The 19,422-nt window shown below is 42.4% G+C and overlaps 3 protein-coding genes across 3 annotated transcripts; all 3 read left to right on the top strand.

The window, feature by feature from the left end:
• The first annotated feature begins 221 nt into the window (after positions 1-221).
• On the top strand, positions 222-1,788 carry mif (macrophage migration inhibitory factor). Its single transcript, XM_041943567.1, has 3 exons — positions 222-425; positions 1,203-1,375; positions 1,524-1,788. The coding sequence occupies exons 1-3, from the start codon at positions 318-320 to the stop codon at positions 1,588-1,590; spliced, it is 348 nt and encodes a 115-aa protein (XP_041799501.1). The 5' UTR covers positions 222-317; the 3' UTR covers positions 1,591-1,788.
• A 2,585-nt stretch (positions 1,789-4,373) lies between these two features.
• LOC121611166 (zinc finger protein 26-like) lies at positions 4,374-10,769 on the top strand. The gene is made up of 5 exons (XM_041943559.1): positions 4,374-4,818; positions 5,543-5,953; positions 6,204-6,328; positions 6,650-6,710; positions 8,234-10,769. The coding sequence occupies exons 2-5, from the start codon at positions 5,638-5,640 to the stop codon at positions 9,463-9,465; spliced, it is 1,734 nt and encodes a 577-aa protein (XP_041799493.1). The 5' UTR covers positions 4,374-4,818; positions 5,543-5,637; the 3' UTR covers positions 9,466-10,769.
• Positions 10,770-11,306: 537 nt separating this feature from the next.
• On the top strand, positions 11,307-16,409 carry LOC121611167 (zinc finger protein 13-like). Its single transcript, XM_041943560.1, has 4 exons — positions 11,307-12,316; positions 14,155-14,273; positions 14,433-14,550; positions 14,707-16,409. The coding sequence occupies exons 1-4, from the start codon at positions 11,896-11,898 to the stop codon at positions 15,699-15,701; spliced, it is 1,653 nt and encodes a 550-aa protein (XP_041799494.1). The 5' UTR covers positions 11,307-11,895; the 3' UTR covers positions 15,702-16,409.
• The last annotated feature ends 3,013 nt before the right edge of the window (positions 16,410-19,422 follow it).

Below are 19,422 nucleotides of genomic sequence, written 5' to 3'. Positions count from 1 at the left end.
CTGGAAATACACTCAGGATGATAACAATCACTCTCTTCTTAATGTGATCTCAGCAGTGGTGCTGATAATTGTGTTTTTTAATAAGTAAACAACAACTCAAAAATACTTGTGCTTCCACTTGGTTTAGGTGTTGTTCAGCGTGTGTCAACATGAGTGTCTCCCAGGATGGATGGCGGCGCTGTGGTCATTTTGCCACATGGTGGCCCAGTCTCCAGAGAGGAAGATACGTCTTTCGTGTACTTTCTTCCGCCTGTCGGCAGAGTCGCAGCACTTGTAGCCTGTGAAGCGGAGACAGAAAGCACCGAAAAACTGCAATCATGCCGATGTTCGTGGTGAACACCAATGTGGCCAAAAGCGACGTGCCGGCGGCTCTGCTGTCAGAGGCCACCGAGGAGCTGGCCAAAGCTATGGGCAAACCTGTGCAGGTAGGCCGGGGGCAAGCTTATTCCTGCGCGATCAATGCTCGCCTGATTTTCACCATGAAATGACGAGCTCGCATTCTTTCCTTTATGGATTATCACGATAGATTTTACTCATCTGCCAAGTGCAATCGGACCAGCAGCTCAGGCCTGGTCTACATTTAACTGCAGCTTAAAGTAGAGACTATACGTCTCGCTTAGTAAGACGAGACTGTTGTGCAATTCTGCAAACATGGAATTGCTGGCTGTAATTTGTAGGGTCAGCATGAGTAAGACAAATGATTGATCAGCGGTCAGGTCAGTATACCCACAGGTTTAATGAACAGGTACCTTCTGACATGTTATACAGACTGATACTGGATTTTTCCCCCCACATGTTTCATGAGAATTATGGGATTTTAAATGTGTTTATGCAATTTCATGATAAATATCTTTACATTTGAACCTTTTTAGACTAAAGTTGTCAGGATAAAATATTATATGGGAAAATATATTAAAGAGAAATTGTGCTCTAAGTTGAATAATCAATGATAATTAAGGATGAGAGAACAATGTTAAAGTAATTGGAAAGTTTCACAGGTTCTGATGAAAAATTGTGATTGTAGTTGGAGGATTTGGATTAATGATTTCACAGTTTCTAAAATCTTCATGACAGCCTTTACTGCCTTTATAATGCTGCATCTACAATGTCACACTTAAGCTCACTTGGGCTAATGCCAGTCACAATTGATCTACCCAGTCTGGTCTTACATCAGCTTTCTGTCTCTGTCTGTCATACACCAGTACATTGCTGTGCAAATCAACGCTGACCAAATGATGACGTTTGGAGGAAAGGGAGATCCCTGCGCACTCTGCTCTCTCCACAGCATTGGCAAGATCGACAGTTCTCACAACCGGCAATACTCTAAACTCCTGTGTGGACTGCTCAACAAACACCTGGGCATCTCTCCTGACAGGTAGCAAACACACACAGCAACCAGTACTGCACATAATTTGACAAGTAAAGGTAACATGGTGACAGTAACAGGCAGGCTCACATACCCGTGTACCTTCCGCACTGTTAATATCCAATCTCATTAACCTAGTTCTTTGTATCTATTTCAGGATTTATATTAACTTTACAGACATGGAAGCAGGCAATGTGGCCTGGAACAACACTACCTTTGGCTGAGATGGAGCTCAACACACTGAAATACCAGATCATTCCAGTAGTTCCCTACATGCACGAACAAAAAATCATCGAAATGAAGACACAAAGTCGTGGTAATTCACTGGCCAATATGCTGTATGGCTTAAAAGCACTTAGATAGACCTTTAAGCTTTGCACTGATCCTTTCAATTTCAAATGCAATAAAGCAGTCCCTGTCGACCACAAAAGAATCTCTGGTTTCCTTGTTCGTCTAGCCTGTAAGACATTCAGTTCAACCCTGGAAAACACCCAGTGAAAAATAGCAGGCCCTTTTTCAGTGTTGACATTTTGACTTGTCATAGTAGGTGTTATTAATAACATTAATGGTTCCATTGCATTCAAGTGTCCAGGTAAGCCATGTGAGTGAGCCAGCATGCACACTACCCGAACTGAAACTGAGGCAGCCATCGTTCATTTTATTATTTATACCAGCGCTTTTCCTATCACATGTGAAAATGTCTTCCATTCAGCCTGGCAGATGTGTGTTGCACCAGTCATAACCTGCCACCTCTCAGAGCTTCTGAAGCCTGTCAACTTTTTTGAAATAAGCTAAAGGAATTAAATAAAGAAATGTCTTTAGAGGGGAAAACCCTGCTTTTGGCTCCACAATTCAAAACTATACATTTTTTGTGGCTAGCAATTTGAAATTGAAATCAATGACAAATGACAGCCCAGTAAGTGGTGCACTAAACCACTCATTCGAAGGAAAAATTCACAGCAATGGCTGAGTGAAATTGAGCAGTCAGTTATCTACCGTACAGCCTACTTGAAACTGTTTGTCCCAACTGAGTGCCAATCGACCGTTGTTTGACCACAATGGGCGCAGTGTGTGCTGATGTGAAGCTATTGTGTGGTATTTGTTGACATAGTGGGAGTCTATTTTGACACGCGAATGTATTTGCATTACTGATTTGTTGTGGTCTTAGAGTAAGGCCAGAACTAATACATGCAAATACAGCAAAAATATACAGACTTAAGTATGCTGATCATAAGACATTTTATCCTCATATCTTTATCATGTATTTCACTTAGCATTCTTATATTCTACAGCTTGTTTTAACAAATTATATATGTGTTTAGATACAGTACAAAATTCTCACTTACTGTAGGTATGGCTAATAAGCAATTTGACAATATATCCTGATTAAAAACAATTTTATTTTAGTTTTCACTGAACAATGGGCATAATGTTGTGCACCACAGACTTTTGGCAAAAGAAGGAATGCCCTGCATTATATCACTTTAGCCTAAAAAGCGTGACAGAAGACACCATTTCCCTTTCTGTTCCATGGTGTCAAGGGGTGATGGAGTCTTAATAGGGTGCTAACCAAAGCAAAAGAAAGAATGCAACCTTTCAATCTAATTGCTGTAGTTGGAGAACTCAGAATGAATCCCTGACTTGTCAAATTTAATACGTGACGTAAATTAGTTCAGTTCTGTCAACTGAGCATGACATCTGTTACGAGCCACAAGCTGTTGGTCACGGTTACACAAACAGTGTCTTCCTGGTCTAAACAACACACAAGGAACCATGGAATTGTAATATTGTGTCCACCTTTACACATTTAGTGCCCAGGTTGTAATATCTGGACAAAAATAGAGCCCATCAATTCACTGACACCATCAAAGAGTAATATCACTTGCTCTGAGGAAAAAAATAAATGATTCAAATCCACTTATCCTCCTTTAGTAGAGATTATGTACCATATGAGTAAATTTGGTGCAAAATATTGTTTCAGTGGTCTCAGCGGGACACATAAATTGTTGCTGCTTTCAGGTGCTCCTCTTCAATCCTGAAGTTTTAAAGTCACAAACAGTGAATTACTCTTCATTAAAGAAATATGCATTGTCTATTAAAAATTCTGCTCTGCTGTTTTTTTTACAGCTGTATAAATTCATAGAATGGCAGGTCTGTAATCCGAATTTACTGACCTTTTTTTTAATAAGAAAAGTGAATCGCTGACCCCTCAAGTTTTATTTATGTATTTAATTTTTGAAAATTATCACTTTGTTAGAATTGTCATTCTAACAGTTACGGACACTTAGCAACACGATTCTGTGTACAGATGACATCACTTATAAGCAGTTTCATAGCTGATTAAGGACCCTGACGTTCAGTGATTGGATGACCTCTTCATCTGGGCGGAACTCAGAGATCCCCAGCTTATCAGAGGGCACAGAGTTCGATGCCATTCTTCTCGTTGTCCCGCTGAAACTGATGTAAGCACCCGCATAATCACACATACATCTCCCCCCCTCCCATACTGTACCCTGATTTCCAGGCATCGGGAAAGTGAAAGCTCTGTGTCCCCATTATTCTTGACTGCTCTACACTCTCATGTTTTACGCCACTACAACATATAAGCAAAAACAATTGACCTCACACACAGTTACACACCCGAGTTTGCTCAAATCCATGTTTTTGTTGAGTGTAGCAAAGAGTCAACAACCGGTGTGTGTGGTCTTCGTTTTGCAATAGACTGGTTGCTATGGTAGCCGTCCGAGTAAGAGCAGAGCAAGCAGAGAGCGCATGCGCGAAAGATATCGCGACCCTACAATTTGGACAACTACGTTTAACCTTTAATTTTTAATTGTTTTTAAATATTGCGGGATGCAACAGACCTGCGGTATGGCATCAGCACTCCCGCAAATTCATCATAATCATCATCAGAAGAAGAGGAAGAAGAAGATGGTACGCATCGAAAAATGACGTCATGGCGTAACCGTTCCCTCCTTCTAGGTAAGTTGAGTAAAAATGGTGGACAGGCACTTAATGGTGTTCTCGTTGGCTAACTAGTAAACAAATGCAGCAGGTTTATACTTTTATATATTATATTTAGATATCAGAGATATGAGGGAATGAGCCAGTTTACTGTTCGTTTAGTTGCGTTTTTCTATTGAAGAAATTGCGAAGCTCTTTGTGTGTCGACTGCTTAGTATATGTAAAGGCTGGTTAGTTGCCCGCCATGTGCACTTAAATGTTCGCCTCGTAACGTACGAGTGTAGTTTTTGTTACTACGACTCCTTCCGATGCTTTAAAACAGTGCCACGTTTTTGTGACAAGAACCGCATCTCTGCCGCTGTTCTTTAGCAAAAATACCGAGCTGGTTATTAATATAGGCCTAGCTATCGTTAGCTAACCGTAATGTGGTTCAGAACAACAAGCGACGAAGGGAAAATAATTCCTGACCAGTGAGCCAGCATCGCCGGGTAGGTCATCCTCGGTTTTGGTAAATGTGGACAATTTTGAAAGTCGCATCTCAACGTTGAAAGAGTAGAGGTCTTTATTGAAAATTCGCCTATGTCTTCACAGACATGTACACACTCAGAGTTCACATACATACAGACACAGAGTTCACATTAGAAACTTAAGTTACACACACACACACACTTGAAAACTCCCTCTGCCATGTGTTGGAACACGTGATAAAGTGGGCCTGTAATAATAATGGTTCGGAAGAATGTGCCAAAATAATAACATATACAGTACATATACTAAATGAACGGCAACAACAGTCACTATAATAGAAATCAATTTGTTTATTAAGATGACAGAGGACGGGATAGAATATCTCTTAAAGATGTTACTGGTTGCTATGGGTACCCTATATTGTCACCTGAAGGTAGTTTTGCAAATTCATTTAACAGAGAATGTGAAGAGTCCTGAACTATTAATGTTGCTTCATGGGATGTACAGCTTCACCACCTGTCTCAGCAAAGTCCTGTGTAATCTTGCTGGCTGTGTTGCATTTGTAAACTAGCTCGTAGATTTCCATACCAGTGTCTGATGTCGGAAATTATACTTTCCACTAGACTGGTGGAAACCATCCACAGGACTTCTTTGCTCACGTCAGGGCTATGTAAGGATACCCATCAGCCCTTGATGGTGCTGTGTTGTAGCTGGCCCTTACCTGACCCCTTTTTCTCTCTACAGGGGCACATGGTGATTGTTCTAATGAAAGGACCAGCGCAGCATCACACAAGTCTTTCATATCAAGACCTGTAAGCTGCTGCCAGCCACCTTTAAAGATGTCTGACAGTCTGACAAAAGAATTCAGGGACCAGCTGACGACAACCATGGACTCAGTCCTGAAGAAGGCTGTGTTTGAAATAATGAAGATCTTTCAGGACAGCCTACATGACCATCAAATGGAGCTGGCACAGAAAGAAGAAGAAATTGCTCAACTTCAAATAAAGTTACTGAAAACAGACATCGAGCTGATGGACAGTGAGTGTGGAGGTGACGGAGGAGTGGAGATGAGTAAAACTCAGATGACTGAATCAGCAAGAGAACCTGAAGATATTCTGAATGTCTCTACTGGTGTTGCTGAGATTGAGTGTGAAGGTATGGTGTTTAAGTGAGGTGAACAACTTGACAAAATATGCCCCCTTACTGTGAAAGACATTATATGATTAAATATAGTCATTAATGTTGGAGAGCTACCAGTATAGAGAAATTCAGTGACTTGACAAAGTCTTCAATCCTATTTTATTTTCCATTTTCATGTTTCATTGTTTTACAGTACTGAGTCATTATCGATCAAACAGAAAAATACATCAGAGTGAAAAACATGTCTCTGTGTGTGGGTTTTCAGTACCTGATGACTGGTGTGCTCCCCTGGGCTGCGAGGTTGTGACCAAACAAGACGAAGGCGTGTGTCCCAGCGTAAGGCTGCGCTCGCTGTACATTCCTTTGTTGCAGATACCAGTCAAGCAGGAGGTGTGTAACAGAAGGATGGATGAGTTGGCATTACGGTATAGCATCATAAACTAGCAGAGAAAACCTGCAATGACAGCCTGATGGTTGAGGTAGGCTCAAAAAGTTGTCGACACACTGGTGTGATGTTCAGCGTTGTGACAACAACACTGCATCCTGATCAGGTATTTGTTAGTGTGCATTTGAATTGAAGGCCAGTCATTGAGGCATCCAGAGATTCCATCTCATTAATTGCTGCTTATGCACACACTGCTCTGCACGTACCTGTTTTCTTTGTACTTTGCATTTTTCATTGGAGATACAACCAATACATTTGTGGTTTAGGTGGTTAACCGTCACATTGAGTCTCACCAGCAGACAGAGGGCATCAGTAGATCCAGGAGAGGTGAGTTCCATTCTTCATTAATTTTTTCATGAATGATTTTATCCTGGAAATTATATTTAGTATTGTCGGAATAAGGATTTCTCATATGCGTGTTAACAACATCCACAGAAAGCTATTTTATGACTTGCAAGGCTCCCTTTGTAAATAAGAACTGTAGTGTAATCCATAATTAAACTCACATACTATAGATTTTAAATGGTAGTACTGTAAGTAACTGTCAGCATTTAGGAAGAGACTGAAAGACTCTGCCATTCATGCAAACTTAACAGCAAATGAATGAAATCTGTACTGTTATATCATTACTATTGCTAAAATTCGTGAACTGAAGCTTAAAGTAGCCAACCACTCTAAGTTATAGCTGGTTCCCAGGGCATTAGAAAGGATAGGCTGACATTATTCATTGAAGGAAGCCAGTACTGTCTAGCCAGTGGCAGCGGCAGAGGGTGGGGCTAATCAATACAGTGGGTGGTCTCAAATCAATGTCAGTATTTCAGAGAGTTAGTGCTAGTTAACAGAGCACAACAGGTGGATATCAGTGACAATACAGCAGGTATGTTATGACCAGTGTGGGCCAACAGCAAAATAACAGCAACAGCTTAGTTGCTTGTGTTCTTGCAAGGTGTGCTCACTTGAGTGGTATGATGTGACAAAGTAAAGCCTCCCCAGCTAATGTTTTCTTAGTAACATTAAGTTAACCTCTGCGTAGGGTTATCACAATGTTAATATCGAAACTCAAATGAACAGATGGCTTGTTCAAAGCTGTAGATCTGGAACTGCTGCATGTAGAAACGCAAGGGCTCTCTGGCTCTGCAGGACGATGTTTGTGCCACGTTGGGCCACTCATACAAAAGTGACCACGTAAAATTTAACTCACACACCCGCAGTCAATAACACTGCATGCTTTTTTAATTGCATGATAAACTACAGCTACAAAGTAGAATAAGCACACAAGCCCTCACATCTCACAAACAAGTGCATCTAGCTACATCCACACAAATATGTTTTCATTTTAAAACAAAAAAAATTCTCTCCACATGGGTGTTTTAGCACTGTTTCAGACTGTCTCACACATGTATCACAAAGCTGTATCGCATGGGTACTACCGCGGTAATGTCCAGCCCTGCGTTGTAGAAGGTAAAATAGCAGTGGCCTCAAGCTCAACAACCTTCAACATCCCACTATTGTTGGCCTTATATTAGTTCCTAAGTTAATGTTGTTCATGTGCTTAATAACATCTTGCGGCAGCACAGCACTTAATTATAAAGATAAGTACAACCAGTGGTCAGAGGTGAATGCAGGATATGTGGGATAGCCATAATGTTGTAATTTAAAGTGCATCTGCACTTTAGCTGGGTGACGTGACCGTTTAAATGAAACATTCTACCAGTAACAGAAGTAACATCAGAAATCATATGTGTCTGTGCTCTGTTCATCTAATTAAATCAGTTTGTTACCTAATGGACAGTTTGGTTACTTTTTCCCTGGGTCACAGTTTCATTTTTGAAAATGTTTGTCTTACACAGGTTCCTCCTTCAAGGAGAGGGACAAACACACTAAGGATGGAAGTTCACCAATGTGTGACCAAAGAACTCGACGCCCACCGGTGAGAAACAACATGAAAAAATTGGTCCGAAACATCGAACATGAATATCTAACAGGCAGAGCTGCAAGTCTGATAGCAGCAGAAGAAGAAAATACACCAAAGACAAAAATAGAGAAAAGAAAAATCACAGCAAAATCCACAGAACAAGAGAGAAAGGAAAAAAACTGTGAAAAAAGGTACTCCTGCAAGTTTTGTAAGAAGGTATTTGACACACAGTTTGGCCGAAGCGTGCATGTACGATCACACAAGAAGTGCCGAGGTTGCAAAAAAGAGTTCCCTTTTCCAAGTGTTCTTAGGCGCCATAAACCATATTGTGGAAAACTCCAGAAATTGCTGTCAAAAGAAGCAGAGTCCACTGACCCCCCAAAATCTCAGTCCTGTGTCGAAGAAAAACCAGCTACATTAAGAAAGAAACAGGTGATCATTAAGAAGGAAAGCGCACCTTCCTCTAGCACCCACAATGAATCATCTTGCCAAAAAGATGAAACCACCAAAAAGCACTGCTGTGTACATTGCAACAAGAAGTTTAATTCACGTCGCAGGATGAAAGAGCACATGGGTGTTCATAGTGGTGAAAAGCCTTTTCCTTGCAGCATGTGCCCAAAGAAATTCCGCATTAACCGGTTGCTCAAATCGCACATAATGAGAATGCACCAAGACCAAATGAATTCCAGTGAGACAAATGGAGGCCTTGCATGGACCATGCCTTCAGAGGTGATCGAATCCAGCAAAGACACAAGTCAAGCAGTCCACCAAGACAAAGTTCAGAGGGAACCCAATCCAGACGGAAAGGCGGGTCCAAGATGGCAAACAATGGGCACACGGTGCTCTAAAGGTTTCTTGTGCATATTGTGTCAGAAGCTCATGAGGAGCAAGTACATGTTGGTCAAACACTTTCGCACCCACACAGCAGAGAGGCTTGTCAAATGTGAGCATTGTCCTGCAAAGCTTCGCTCTCGTGAACAGCATGAAAGAAAGTGCCCTAATTCTATGATCCAGTGTCAGGTGTGTGAGAAGAAATTCGCCTCGCAAGCCAAGTGTGATAGGCACATGTCCAATTATCACAGGGACTGGACTCATTTCTGCAAGGTTTGTGGAAAAGGCTTCTTCACCAAAGGACGCCTTAGGAACCATATGGAGCGCCACAAGTAAGCCAGTATACAGTTAGCATCACCCGTCAATGGACATTGACATGCCAGATGTTGTCATTTATGCAGGTACTTACTGATAGTGGTTTATTAACATTTTTTGGTTGGTAAAGATGAGCTGTGTTTTTTTTTTGTTTTTTTTTGTAATTTGTATTGTATAAATAACATTTGTACTCCCCATCTCTCTCAAATATTACAGTGCTGCTGTAAAACCAGCAATAAGAAAATCTGGTGACATGAAAGGTTTCTGCAAATACTAAGTCAGCAAGACATCATTTTGATACATGCATGCAACATGTATACTTTATTGAAAATATTTGTCAAAATGCATGTATCACTTTGGAAAGGGAGAACCACACCGTAAACCCTTTTAACACTGACTTTGCTAGTTTAACATCACATTTATTGTGTACTTTCAGTTTAAAAGAATCTAAGAGCCCAAGGACAAAACATCTTTCTTTGTCTGTGTACCGAGGGGTCCAGTCCACCACAAAGTGCTCTTCTTCTATAGTTATCATTATTTGTTTTAACATTTGAGACAAACATTCTTTAATATTGTGAATATGTTCACTACTAATGTGGAAAACAATTTGTAAAGGGTTGGGCAATAGATCAAACCTATCACAGTACATGTAGTTTATACCATGATTGTAACACATATTGTGATATTGGAAATTCTGTCAGGAAATCCAAGAAACCTCTTCCTGAAAAACATGATAGAAATGTGTGTTTTTGGCTAATTCAAGACATTCATTACATTAATGCAAAAGTTTTGTATTCCAGTATTGCCTTAAAGCAGACCTGCTGTTTTACTATAATATTGGCTGCAGTGGTCTAATATATAGCTACCTCTGTAGAAGCTGTATAACACAGTGTCTATGTGTGAAAAATCTGTCATCTTGTAGTATATGTTATCTCATCAAAGCCCACAACTCTATGTTGTGAAAGTAAATGTTGAGTTATCTGTACATATTTATCTTCTGTTTGCCTCAATTGCAGCTTGTGTTGTTTGATATTAAGTCTGCGAGTTTTAGCAGAATTTGAGAAACTGTTCCACTTGATCTGTCAGATTACCCCCAGAGTGTCTGCTGATGTGCTTGGCTGTGGAGTCAGACTTTTGGACCCAGCTTTGCGAAGTTGACTGTATTTGCTGGTTATCCTGTAAAATCATTTTCATCTGCTGCTTGAGTTCTGAAACAAGCCAGAACAGAAATGAACTGTTTATTTCGTATTTGTCTTTGGTGTTGCAGCAGCATTGCTAGATTGAGACATTGTCAATAGTGTCGCAATAAAATCCATTTTTTATGGCTAGGCCTGTATGAGGGAACTTCTATGCATGTTTTTTTTAATATAAATCTGCGGTACCCGAATCACTCCGTTGTCTTATCGCGAGACTTGCAACAGCAGCGTCAATGTTTAACCAAAGGGGAAACCAAATAATTGGTAAATGAGAATATAATCGTGCATAGTGAAGCTAGTTGGTGGCATGCTCTCCGGGAGAAAACCTTTTTAAAGAAATCAGAGAAATAGTCAATTCTTGTCGATTTTCTAATATTCTGACAAAAAAATACAAGGACACCCACGTTTTAAATTGACCGAGATGTTTTACTCAAAAATATGGCTGCTCAGGGGGCTGCAGCACACATATAACCATGCATAATAAAAACCGATTGATCAAGTGTGATGCAGACTGGCAGCAGAAAGAGGGAAAGAGCGTGAGAATATGGACAGAAATATCGATGTGACATAAAAACTTTGATCATGAAGCCTGTGTTACGCTACAGTTCTGTAGTTTATCACTACCCCCTGGTGCCCCCTCGTGGAGCAGACGCGACATCACAGACACCACCAAGCTGCTAGCTGGAGGGCGAGTCACCACATCTTTGAATGTGACCGACGTATTTTCATGGATTTAATGTTAGCCCGTGAAGACATTTGGCCAGCGACTGTTAAGAGACATTGTCGACCAGTCTCTCTGGTTGTGTCCATTACGCAGCTGGCTTCAGTGCTAGCAAGGACGGGCTATGCTTCACTGGCTCAACTGTTTACACGTTAGCTGCAGGTAATGCTAGCTAACATTTCGTTGTATTAACGCTAGCTAGCGCAGACTGCATCGCCTTTTTACAGTCCGTGGTCTCACCTTAACTAGCTGGAAGTTGATCTGTGTTGGTGAACTCGTACTGTGCACGCTGGCTGTCTGCAGATCACCGCATTGCGAGTCACCACTATATATAACGGTAGCGTTAGCTTACAAGGTAAGCAAAGCAAGTTGTCTCGGCACCATAGCCTCTCTATTGAGCCTGGTTAAAAACGACACACAGGTTGACTGCCAAGTGATGTTTAAGCACAAAGAGATTGGGGTTTAAGGGGAAATTGCACCGGTAGACTAATTTGGACATGGCGTAACGTTAGCTACTTAGCATGGCAACATCTCATGGCAGTTCATGGATGCCACGGCAGAGGACTGTACAGTGGTAGCCGCATCGTCCCGCAACTGCCCGTGGAGGCCAACCATAGAAGAAAGCAACGGTGTCAGTCAGTTGTTAACATTGAAACAAAATCACTGAAACAAAGGAAAATGGAGTCTGTTCGGAGTGCTTTCCACGCTCAGCTGGCCACCGTCATGGACTCGCTGCTGGCAGCCGCTGTGTGCGAGATTGCCAAGATCTTCGAGGGCAGCTTGTGTGAACAGCAGGCGGAGCTAGCGCAGAAAACAGAGGAGATCTCCGTCCTCCGAGGCAAGCTGGAGAAGGTCGAGAGGAGGCAGAGGGCGAAGGGTGGAGGGAGCGAGGAAGGGGAGATGTCATCAGTCGACAGAGAGGGCAACTTGAGGCAGCAGACCCTGTCAGGATCAGGTAAGACTCATGTGGGGAGTTAAGGAGTTCGTTTACAACACACGCCCATGTCCATGTAGGACTATAGAGAGAAAAAAACATTTTTTTTCTTTTAAGTGGTGCAAAAACATAATAATAAGAATATGATATAATAAAGTACTTAGTATATACAACACCACATGCCATCCCCACCAACAATTTTCACAACTGTAATAATAGTAAGAACAATGATTATTGAGCATAACAAAATATTTAATTATCTATAAGTAGGTACGTAGAAGAGGAAAAAAAATGTAAAGAAAGGGGGCTCTGAATATGTATGTTTATGGGGTTTATGTGTGTGATGCCTGTGCATCATTGTGTATGCGTAATGGCAGATATGTGTGTGTGAGTGATGTGAGTCCATATTTATTGTGGATGGTGAACAGGCAAAATGAGGCAATGAGTTGAAGAAATTCAGGATGCCAACTCAGAGCATATAATTAGTCTTCATGCAGATGGTTTATTATTACACTTACAGAGTCCTCCCCTATTAACAACTTGTCCACAATCTTACACTATGCAATAAACCATAGCAAATCAACCATACTACCACTGTCTGAAGATACTTGGGACTCTGCAACCCAAGATTTCTCCCTCCTGCTTCACATTGGCAATATGGTATATTTCAGAATTAATACCTCTCCTAGGCTGTCAGAGATCCTCAACTTCAATGACAATTTGCTAAAAAAAAAAAAACTAAAACAAACAAAAGATGAAAACAACAAGCCAGAATCTCACTTTCTGTATTACAAAATGAAAAACTAGACAATTCCGGCACCACCGAAATTTTGACAGTGGCACGAGGGGGCTGCTGGTGTTATCTATACCACTGTTTCTCAAGCCTGGTCCTGGAGTACCACTGCCCTGCATGTTTTAGATGTATCCCTGCTCCAGCACACCTGATTCAAATGAATGGCTCGTTATCAGGCTCAGCAGAGCCCATTACCGAGCAGCAGAGCAGGGCAGCTGGTGCAAAATCCCTCTTTATTTAAATTTGGTGGGGGCTAACCCTTTAAAATTGAAATCAGAGGCGAGAAGAGATGTTTGTCTACAAAAGGATCCAAAAATTATGTGTCTCCTATTCACCGTTTGGAGTTTATGGCAATTAAAAAAAAAAAAAAAAAAAAATCAGGCGATTTCTCACTGCCTCTTGCACTCTAGCTGATGACATCACCCACTCTAGGGGCAGAAATTCTTAGCATTTTTTGAGAAACTTTATGGTCTTCAGATGGTCAGGGGTTAGGTTCCTTTGAGCCGACAAACTTATCTACGTTTTAAAGTTTGAATGAAGTCTCTAGGAGAAAGTATGGCGAAGCAGCGGACAATTGAAAAAGGCTGAAATTTGAGGAAATTTACCATTAATTTCTTATGGGAAATTCTTCACATTTTTTTCCCACTAACTTTGCGAATTATTGACGAAAGAGCTATAAAAGACATAGCACACCATTCTCGATCTTGCCGCACGTTTTGATAGATAGTTTGCGAGGGTTTTCCCAAAGCTGCGGGACTAGTTACGCGCTGAAATTCTGGCAGAAGATGAAAAATAAGAAGAAAAAACGCGAGAGATTACAATAGTGGCTCGAGCTATGCAAAGTCACTCGGCTGTATAGCTCTTTGAGCTATAGAGGCGAGTGGCTCGTGCATTGCCTCGTGCCACTCGCTACTACTACTTATGCCTGCTTATCCCTTGCATGGATGCATATGGATCAATCCATATGTTTCATTAAGATGAACTTTATGTCCATGAACACTTACACTTCTGAACTAGCGTCAAGGGCTTCACTGATAAACTGACCACCTACCCTTCTCTTGCACAGGACTGAGTGTGGGAAAGGATGGGTCTTCTCATTCGGACTCAGTCGAAGGAGTCAGTCAGAGCCTCAGCGGGCTGAAAGAGGAGGTCACAGGCCAGGATGGGACTTCAGTAAAACATGAGGTCAGACCCTGTCCTGCCTCTCCATGATTCAAAAGTTGGCTGTAACTGAAGTAATTAAACCTCTGATTTCTGAACAGCCAGCACAAAAGAGACATTTGCACGATGACTTGCTGTTGGATTTTCTGCAGATTATGGATCTTTTTTACTTACTTCCCACAGCGTGTTGCATCACGTTCTGCTCTGGGGTCTGTCACAGTCCAAGCCCCAGAGGGAAGCCTTGCTGCTGTGGACCAGAGGCAGATCGATACCCTGTCTGCCACACATGCCAAGGCCAAATGTAAGAAGTCACTACATTCTCCTGCTATTCACTACTTAGTCTTTTCAGTGTTAGATCAAGATGCCCTTGAAATGACTTTCTTTTAGGTGTAAGGGTGTTTTATTATAGGTAAAATAAAAAGTGCATCAGTTGTCCTTTCTCTTAATTTCCCCGCAGTGTCTCAGTGGGATCAGGGCAGCCGCAGCACTGACATCAGACCCCACCAGGATCAAGCCTCCACCCCTTTTCTCTCCATTTCCCAGAGTGGGCGTTGCTCACCCAGGCCTGACCCAAGCCTAGCACAACCAGGGGAGTGGTTACCGGGGTTGGACACCACACGAGGTGGGGTGTCCGGTTTGGAGAACCTGCAGGCAGATGGCACCAGCTGCTCCGGTCCAGCGAGCAGCAGCACTGGCACAGACGCATCCTGCTTCCGACCAGGTTTTGGCTCTGACGAGACCAGCAACGAAGATGATGATAACACTTTCCCTTTCCTGGACCAGGAGCCTGAGAACCACAATTCCAATCAGAACTCAGGGCCGAGCCAGGGCGTGGGGCAGAGGGGGGCTCGGCAGGTTCAACCCCAAGCCCCCTCTGGCGAATCATCTTGGAGACCCAGAGATGACAGGGGCGGTCGAGGCTCCATCAATCACGCTCGGCGGGTCACGACTTTTGGCAACAGAGACCCTCTTCGACCACAGTCCAACTCACAGTCGCTCACGCTACGACACACGAACACTCTCAGCCACCCTGCAGCTCCTGGTGGAGGGAACGGACGACCTTACACCTGCCCATACTGTACCAAGTGTTTTACCTACCCCTCCCACCAGCGCAGACACCTGTTACGCCACACCGGAGTCAGACTCCATCCCTGTCAGTTTTGTGACAAGAGCTTCCTCACTCCCTCTGAGCTGACTGTGCACACTCGCACACATACAGGGGAGCGGCCTTTTGGCTGCGCTCAGTGTGGCAAACGTTTTGCCCGCAGCGGGAACTTGAGAGCCCACCAACGGGACGTTCACATGGGGAAGAGGCCCTTTGCTTGCACAGAGTGTGGGAAGAGGTTTGCCCACAGGGGGAACCTGAGAGTGCACAATCACAGAGTCCATCAAGGAGATCCCTACTACATGGATGATCAGCAGGAGCCTGACATGGGCCCTAATCCTGTCTGATAAGATTTAAAATATGATGAATCTGCACTTTAATTTTGTTTTGCAAAATAAATCCCCGGATTTATTGTTTCAAGATTTCCTGTTGTGTCCCACAGAAAGTTATTGCTGAACACTCAAGTATTTAATATTTGGGGGGGGTGTTTTGTTTTGTTTTGTTTTTTTCAAATTTAGCGTGGGCAACCATAGAATTAACCATTATAAAATTGAATTATATGTAATTAATAATGTACAGGGTCAAAGTAAATTTTATTTGAGTGTCTTATTTTTATTTTGAAATATTCAATGTCAGAGTTGTGGGTCACACTGAAAGGGAGAGCTTTGTGTTTAACTGTATTGTAAACGACCAGATATAATCATCTTTGGATTAGAAATATTGGCTGTTGCTGTAAAGAAAATAATTTTACTTCAGGGTGACACTATCTTCCAATGACGTTTCCCTGTCAGTGAAAAGTCATTGATCAGATCTTAGTACATTTTCATTACTTAAAAGTGAAAGTACTTCAAAGTAATGTTTTTCATAAAGCCAATGAAGAAAGTCTAGTTGGTATTAGATTTAGACATGTGGCATGCAGAGGTAGGATAGCATGTCTCTTCCTTCATAATTGTGCTTACGTACTGCTCATCTCCTCAAACCGTGTTTTTAAAGAAGAACTGTGATTTCATTTTCATCCTGTTTTTGCAAACTGAAATTAAATAATATACTCGTGCAAACTATTTGTTCTCATCCTGAAACGTTAGTGCATTGTGCAGTGCAGTCTTATGTTCTTGCGCCATGCGTTGCAAGACACCAGGGGGCAGTGTCACCATAGAAAAGATGTGGCGGAATGGCTTTGGGCAGCATTGCAAATAGATTGTTGATAGAAGTGTTGCTCTCAGCATGTTTTTCCATGTGTCCTATATTTTCAGATCTTTTTCCCTGATGTATGCACTTGTGTCATCATGCCATCTCTCTAATGGTCATGGTCTGTAAGCACGTGCTGACAAGGCAAATTAAAAATGGGAGTTTTCCTGCACAACACCGAGCACATATCCTGCAGCTCGGCTTGTGTGTTAGTCCATGTAAAAGCATGAGCAGTTTCGTCCCTTTATAGCAATCGCCTTTAGCAGTACCAAAACCTTTTTTCCTCAGTCCCTCATCTTTAAAGGATAGGTTTAAATTCAAGATAACATTCAAATGCCCTCATGTGTGTTGAGTCACTAATCCCTGCAATTGTTCTTCCTCTCCGCATTGTCCCGGGAAAAAAAAAGTTATGGGGTTTGGGAGACAGAATGGACTGTCAAGCCAGACTGATGTAGTCACATCATGTGGGTATCTACCAAAGTTATAGTAATTTTAGTGCAAAGTTGAATATTTGTGTTACAAGCTCTCTACTTCAGCTCAGCAAGGGAACACTGTCTGTATGGTGGAAACACAAAGAGCAAATTTTGCACTAATAATGCAGAAGACACCCACTCAGATTGATTGTCTCATATGAGCTTTAAAATGTATTTTTACACAGAACGAAGACTGTGGTTTTTGTGCCCGATCACTTCCACAAAAGCCTACACAAAAATGCCTCGAGTGTGTGGGATGTGTGGAGGTTGATGAGACATTTGTCTCTCACTCACTCTCCCTTTCACACACAACCTCGACTGCTGAGCGAGGCTCAGCCAAGCTGTGCCCATGTATTCCCTAGGCTGCTGAGTCCTTGGTTTGCTCATTGAAAGATTTCATTCAGTGACCCCTCCCCCCAGTGACCCCCCCTCCCCCGAGGGTCACCTGTGTCTGTCTCTCCCTCTGGGTTTTATACTCACACTTACAAAACTGTTTTAAGAGTGCACAAAGAGAGGCCAGCTCTATATTGGCTCTAATACAGGACAAATGTAAAGACAAACATCAGTAGGAATGGGTGCATGTCTTGCTTATAGAGGTCTATATGTATGGATTTATGAGTCATATCTGGGTAATGTGTGTGTGAGTGAACTACTGTTAATATGAGAGGATTGAATCTCTACTAAGTAACAGACCATCAAGGGGAGTGTACTGTGTAAGTACTGTATTTATGAGCGGATGAAAGCGTCGGGTCAGAAAAAGACCCAAATCTATATGCAGATTTGGATGTCAAAATTGTGTGTGTGTGTGTGTGCGTGTGTGTGTATACACCCAGTCAGCGGTCACGTAGACTCTGCAGTGTTTTCTGTTTGTATGTTTGGTTATGTGTAATCTCCTTTCTGCTCTAAGCAGCTTTGCCCCAGGGAGCGAGAGGCAACAAATGAACAGTTGACCGGGCTGGAAGGACTGTGTGCTTGAATTTATGATTTGAATTTATGTGTTAAGTATTGCATAAAAGTGCGTTGTATGTGTCAAAACAATATTTTCTTTGACCCAGGCTAATAGCGCCACAGTCCATCCCCCCACCGATTTGTTCTGGTATAAATTCAACCTTCCTGTTTGTAATAGTATCGCTGTCAGGTAACTATGTCCTTGTCAGTTTTTTATCACCAGGCCGCAGCGTTATCATTGTGTTTTCCAGCAGGGATCAGGCTGTAATGTGCTCTTTACCTTTTATGTCACCGTGTTGTTCAGTTTATTCCTCTTGCCCCTGAGGCTGCTGCTTTAATTTGCCAGAAAAAAAAAAAAAAAAAACACTCTCAACCTCCTGCCATCTCCTTGCCCTCGGCCCAAAGAGTCATTCCATCACCATCCCATAATCCTCCAGGACTAAAATTATCCCCCTGACACCCAGTTACTGCACCCACCTCCCCAAACATGTCGTACAGATATGAAAAGAGAGGAAATATTTACCTCCACGCAGCTGGAGATGTATGTGTGGTCAGTCAGATTATACTCTTGGATATTGTGTGTGTTTTTGTATGAGTGTACACATCTGTCTTTATATTTTTTGGTCGTGTGTGTTTTCATCCATGTTATGGTTATATTACACGTGTACAATTTCCTTTTTTTTTGTGTGTGTGTGAGTGTGTGTGTCGGGGCTATCAGGGGTTTAGCGTGGCCCCAAGGCTGCTCATAATCTACCCAGTCCCACCACTCCCCAGGGGTTGTGGTTTCATGCGGGTTGCCATTACTGTAGTGAAACCCCCCTTTAGGGGATTACAGTGCTGTCTCCCGCTCAAGGCAATGAGTTGATCCATCGTCTGCTGACTGTATTTAAGCACTCACTTAATGTGCTAATAGTGTTAGACTGGGGAGACGCCGCAGAGCTTTTAACTTTCATCTTCTAAAGCTCTTTGTCTGTTGGAAATGCCGATTTCATGGCTGCCGGCTTAAACCCATCGCTAATCAGTCACAATCACAAAATATTAAGCGAGGTTCTGGATGCAGTGGACTTTATGTGTGCATGTTTTCGTGTGTGTGCGTGTGTCTGTTAGTGAGGAGCAGTCAGTGGGCCACGGTTACTGGGTTGAATCTCTTCCTGGCAGAGGGGTTGACTGTTTCTCTTCACATTTTTGGGGGTCACAGAGCATGATGGAGGGGTGGAGTGGGAGTACATTATCTTCCTCCTTCAGAGTTCCTGGGTTTTCCAAATGAGTTTGAGTGTCTGCACGATTGAGTGTGCGTCCTCCATAGGCTGCTCTTGGGTTGCTAAGCAACGCTGTGTCTGCACACTGGAGTGGGGGTGGGAAGGGAGAGAAGCACCAGGTCAACAGAGACAGACACTCACAGGCATCGCTGCATCTGATTGGATACATCGGTGCTCCTGATGAATGATGCTGATCATTA

This window comes from Chelmon rostratus, chromosome 9 (assembly GCF_017976325.1).
Source record: "Chelmon rostratus isolate fCheRos1 chromosome 9, fCheRos1.pri, whole genome shotgun sequence".
Taxonomy (NCBI): Eukaryota; Metazoa; Chordata; class Actinopteri; order Chaetodontiformes; family Chaetodontidae; genus Chelmon; species Chelmon rostratus.
The sequence above is the reverse complement of the archived record's forward strand: the minus strand, read 5'-3'. Positions and strand labels throughout refer to the sequence as shown.

Excerpts from the sequence above, each read along its gene's own strand:
- LOC121611167 (XM_041943560.1), top strand. The coding sequence starts at position 11,896 with ATGGCAGTTCATGGATGCCACGGCAGAGGACTGTACAGTGGTAGCCGC. Across the intron at positions 14,274-14,432 it reads GGACTTCAGTAAAACATGAG|CGTGTTGCATCACGTTCTGC; the intron begins GTCAGACCCTGT and ends TACTTCCCACAG. Across the intron at positions 14,551-14,706 it reads CACACATGCCAAGGCCAAAT|TGTCTCAGTGGGATCAGGGC; the intron begins GTAAGAAGTCAC and ends ATTTCCCCGCAG.
- mif (XM_041943567.1), top strand. The coding sequence starts at position 318 with ATGCCGATGTTCGTGGTGAACACCAATGTGGCCAAAAGCGACGTGCCG. Across the intron at positions 426-1,202 it reads CTATGGGCAAACCTGTGCAG|TACATTGCTGTGCAAATCAA; the intron begins GTAGGCCGGGGG and ends GTCATACACCAG. Across the intron at positions 1,376-1,523 it reads CTGGGCATCTCTCCTGACAG|GATTTATATTAACTTTACAG; the intron begins GTAGCAAACACA and ends TATCTATTTCAG.
- LOC121611166 (XM_041943559.1), top strand. The coding sequence starts at position 5,638 with ATGTCTGACAGTCTGACAAAAGAATTCAGGGACCAGCTGACGACAACC. Across the intron at positions 5,954-6,203 it reads TGCTGAGATTGAGTGTGAAG|TACCTGATGACTGGTGTGCT; the intron begins GTATGGTGTTTA and ends GTGGGTTTTCAG. Across the intron at positions 6,711-8,233 it reads CATCAGTAGATCCAGGAGAG|GTTCCTCCTTCAAGGAGAGG; the intron begins GTGAGTTCCATT and ends TGTCTTACACAG.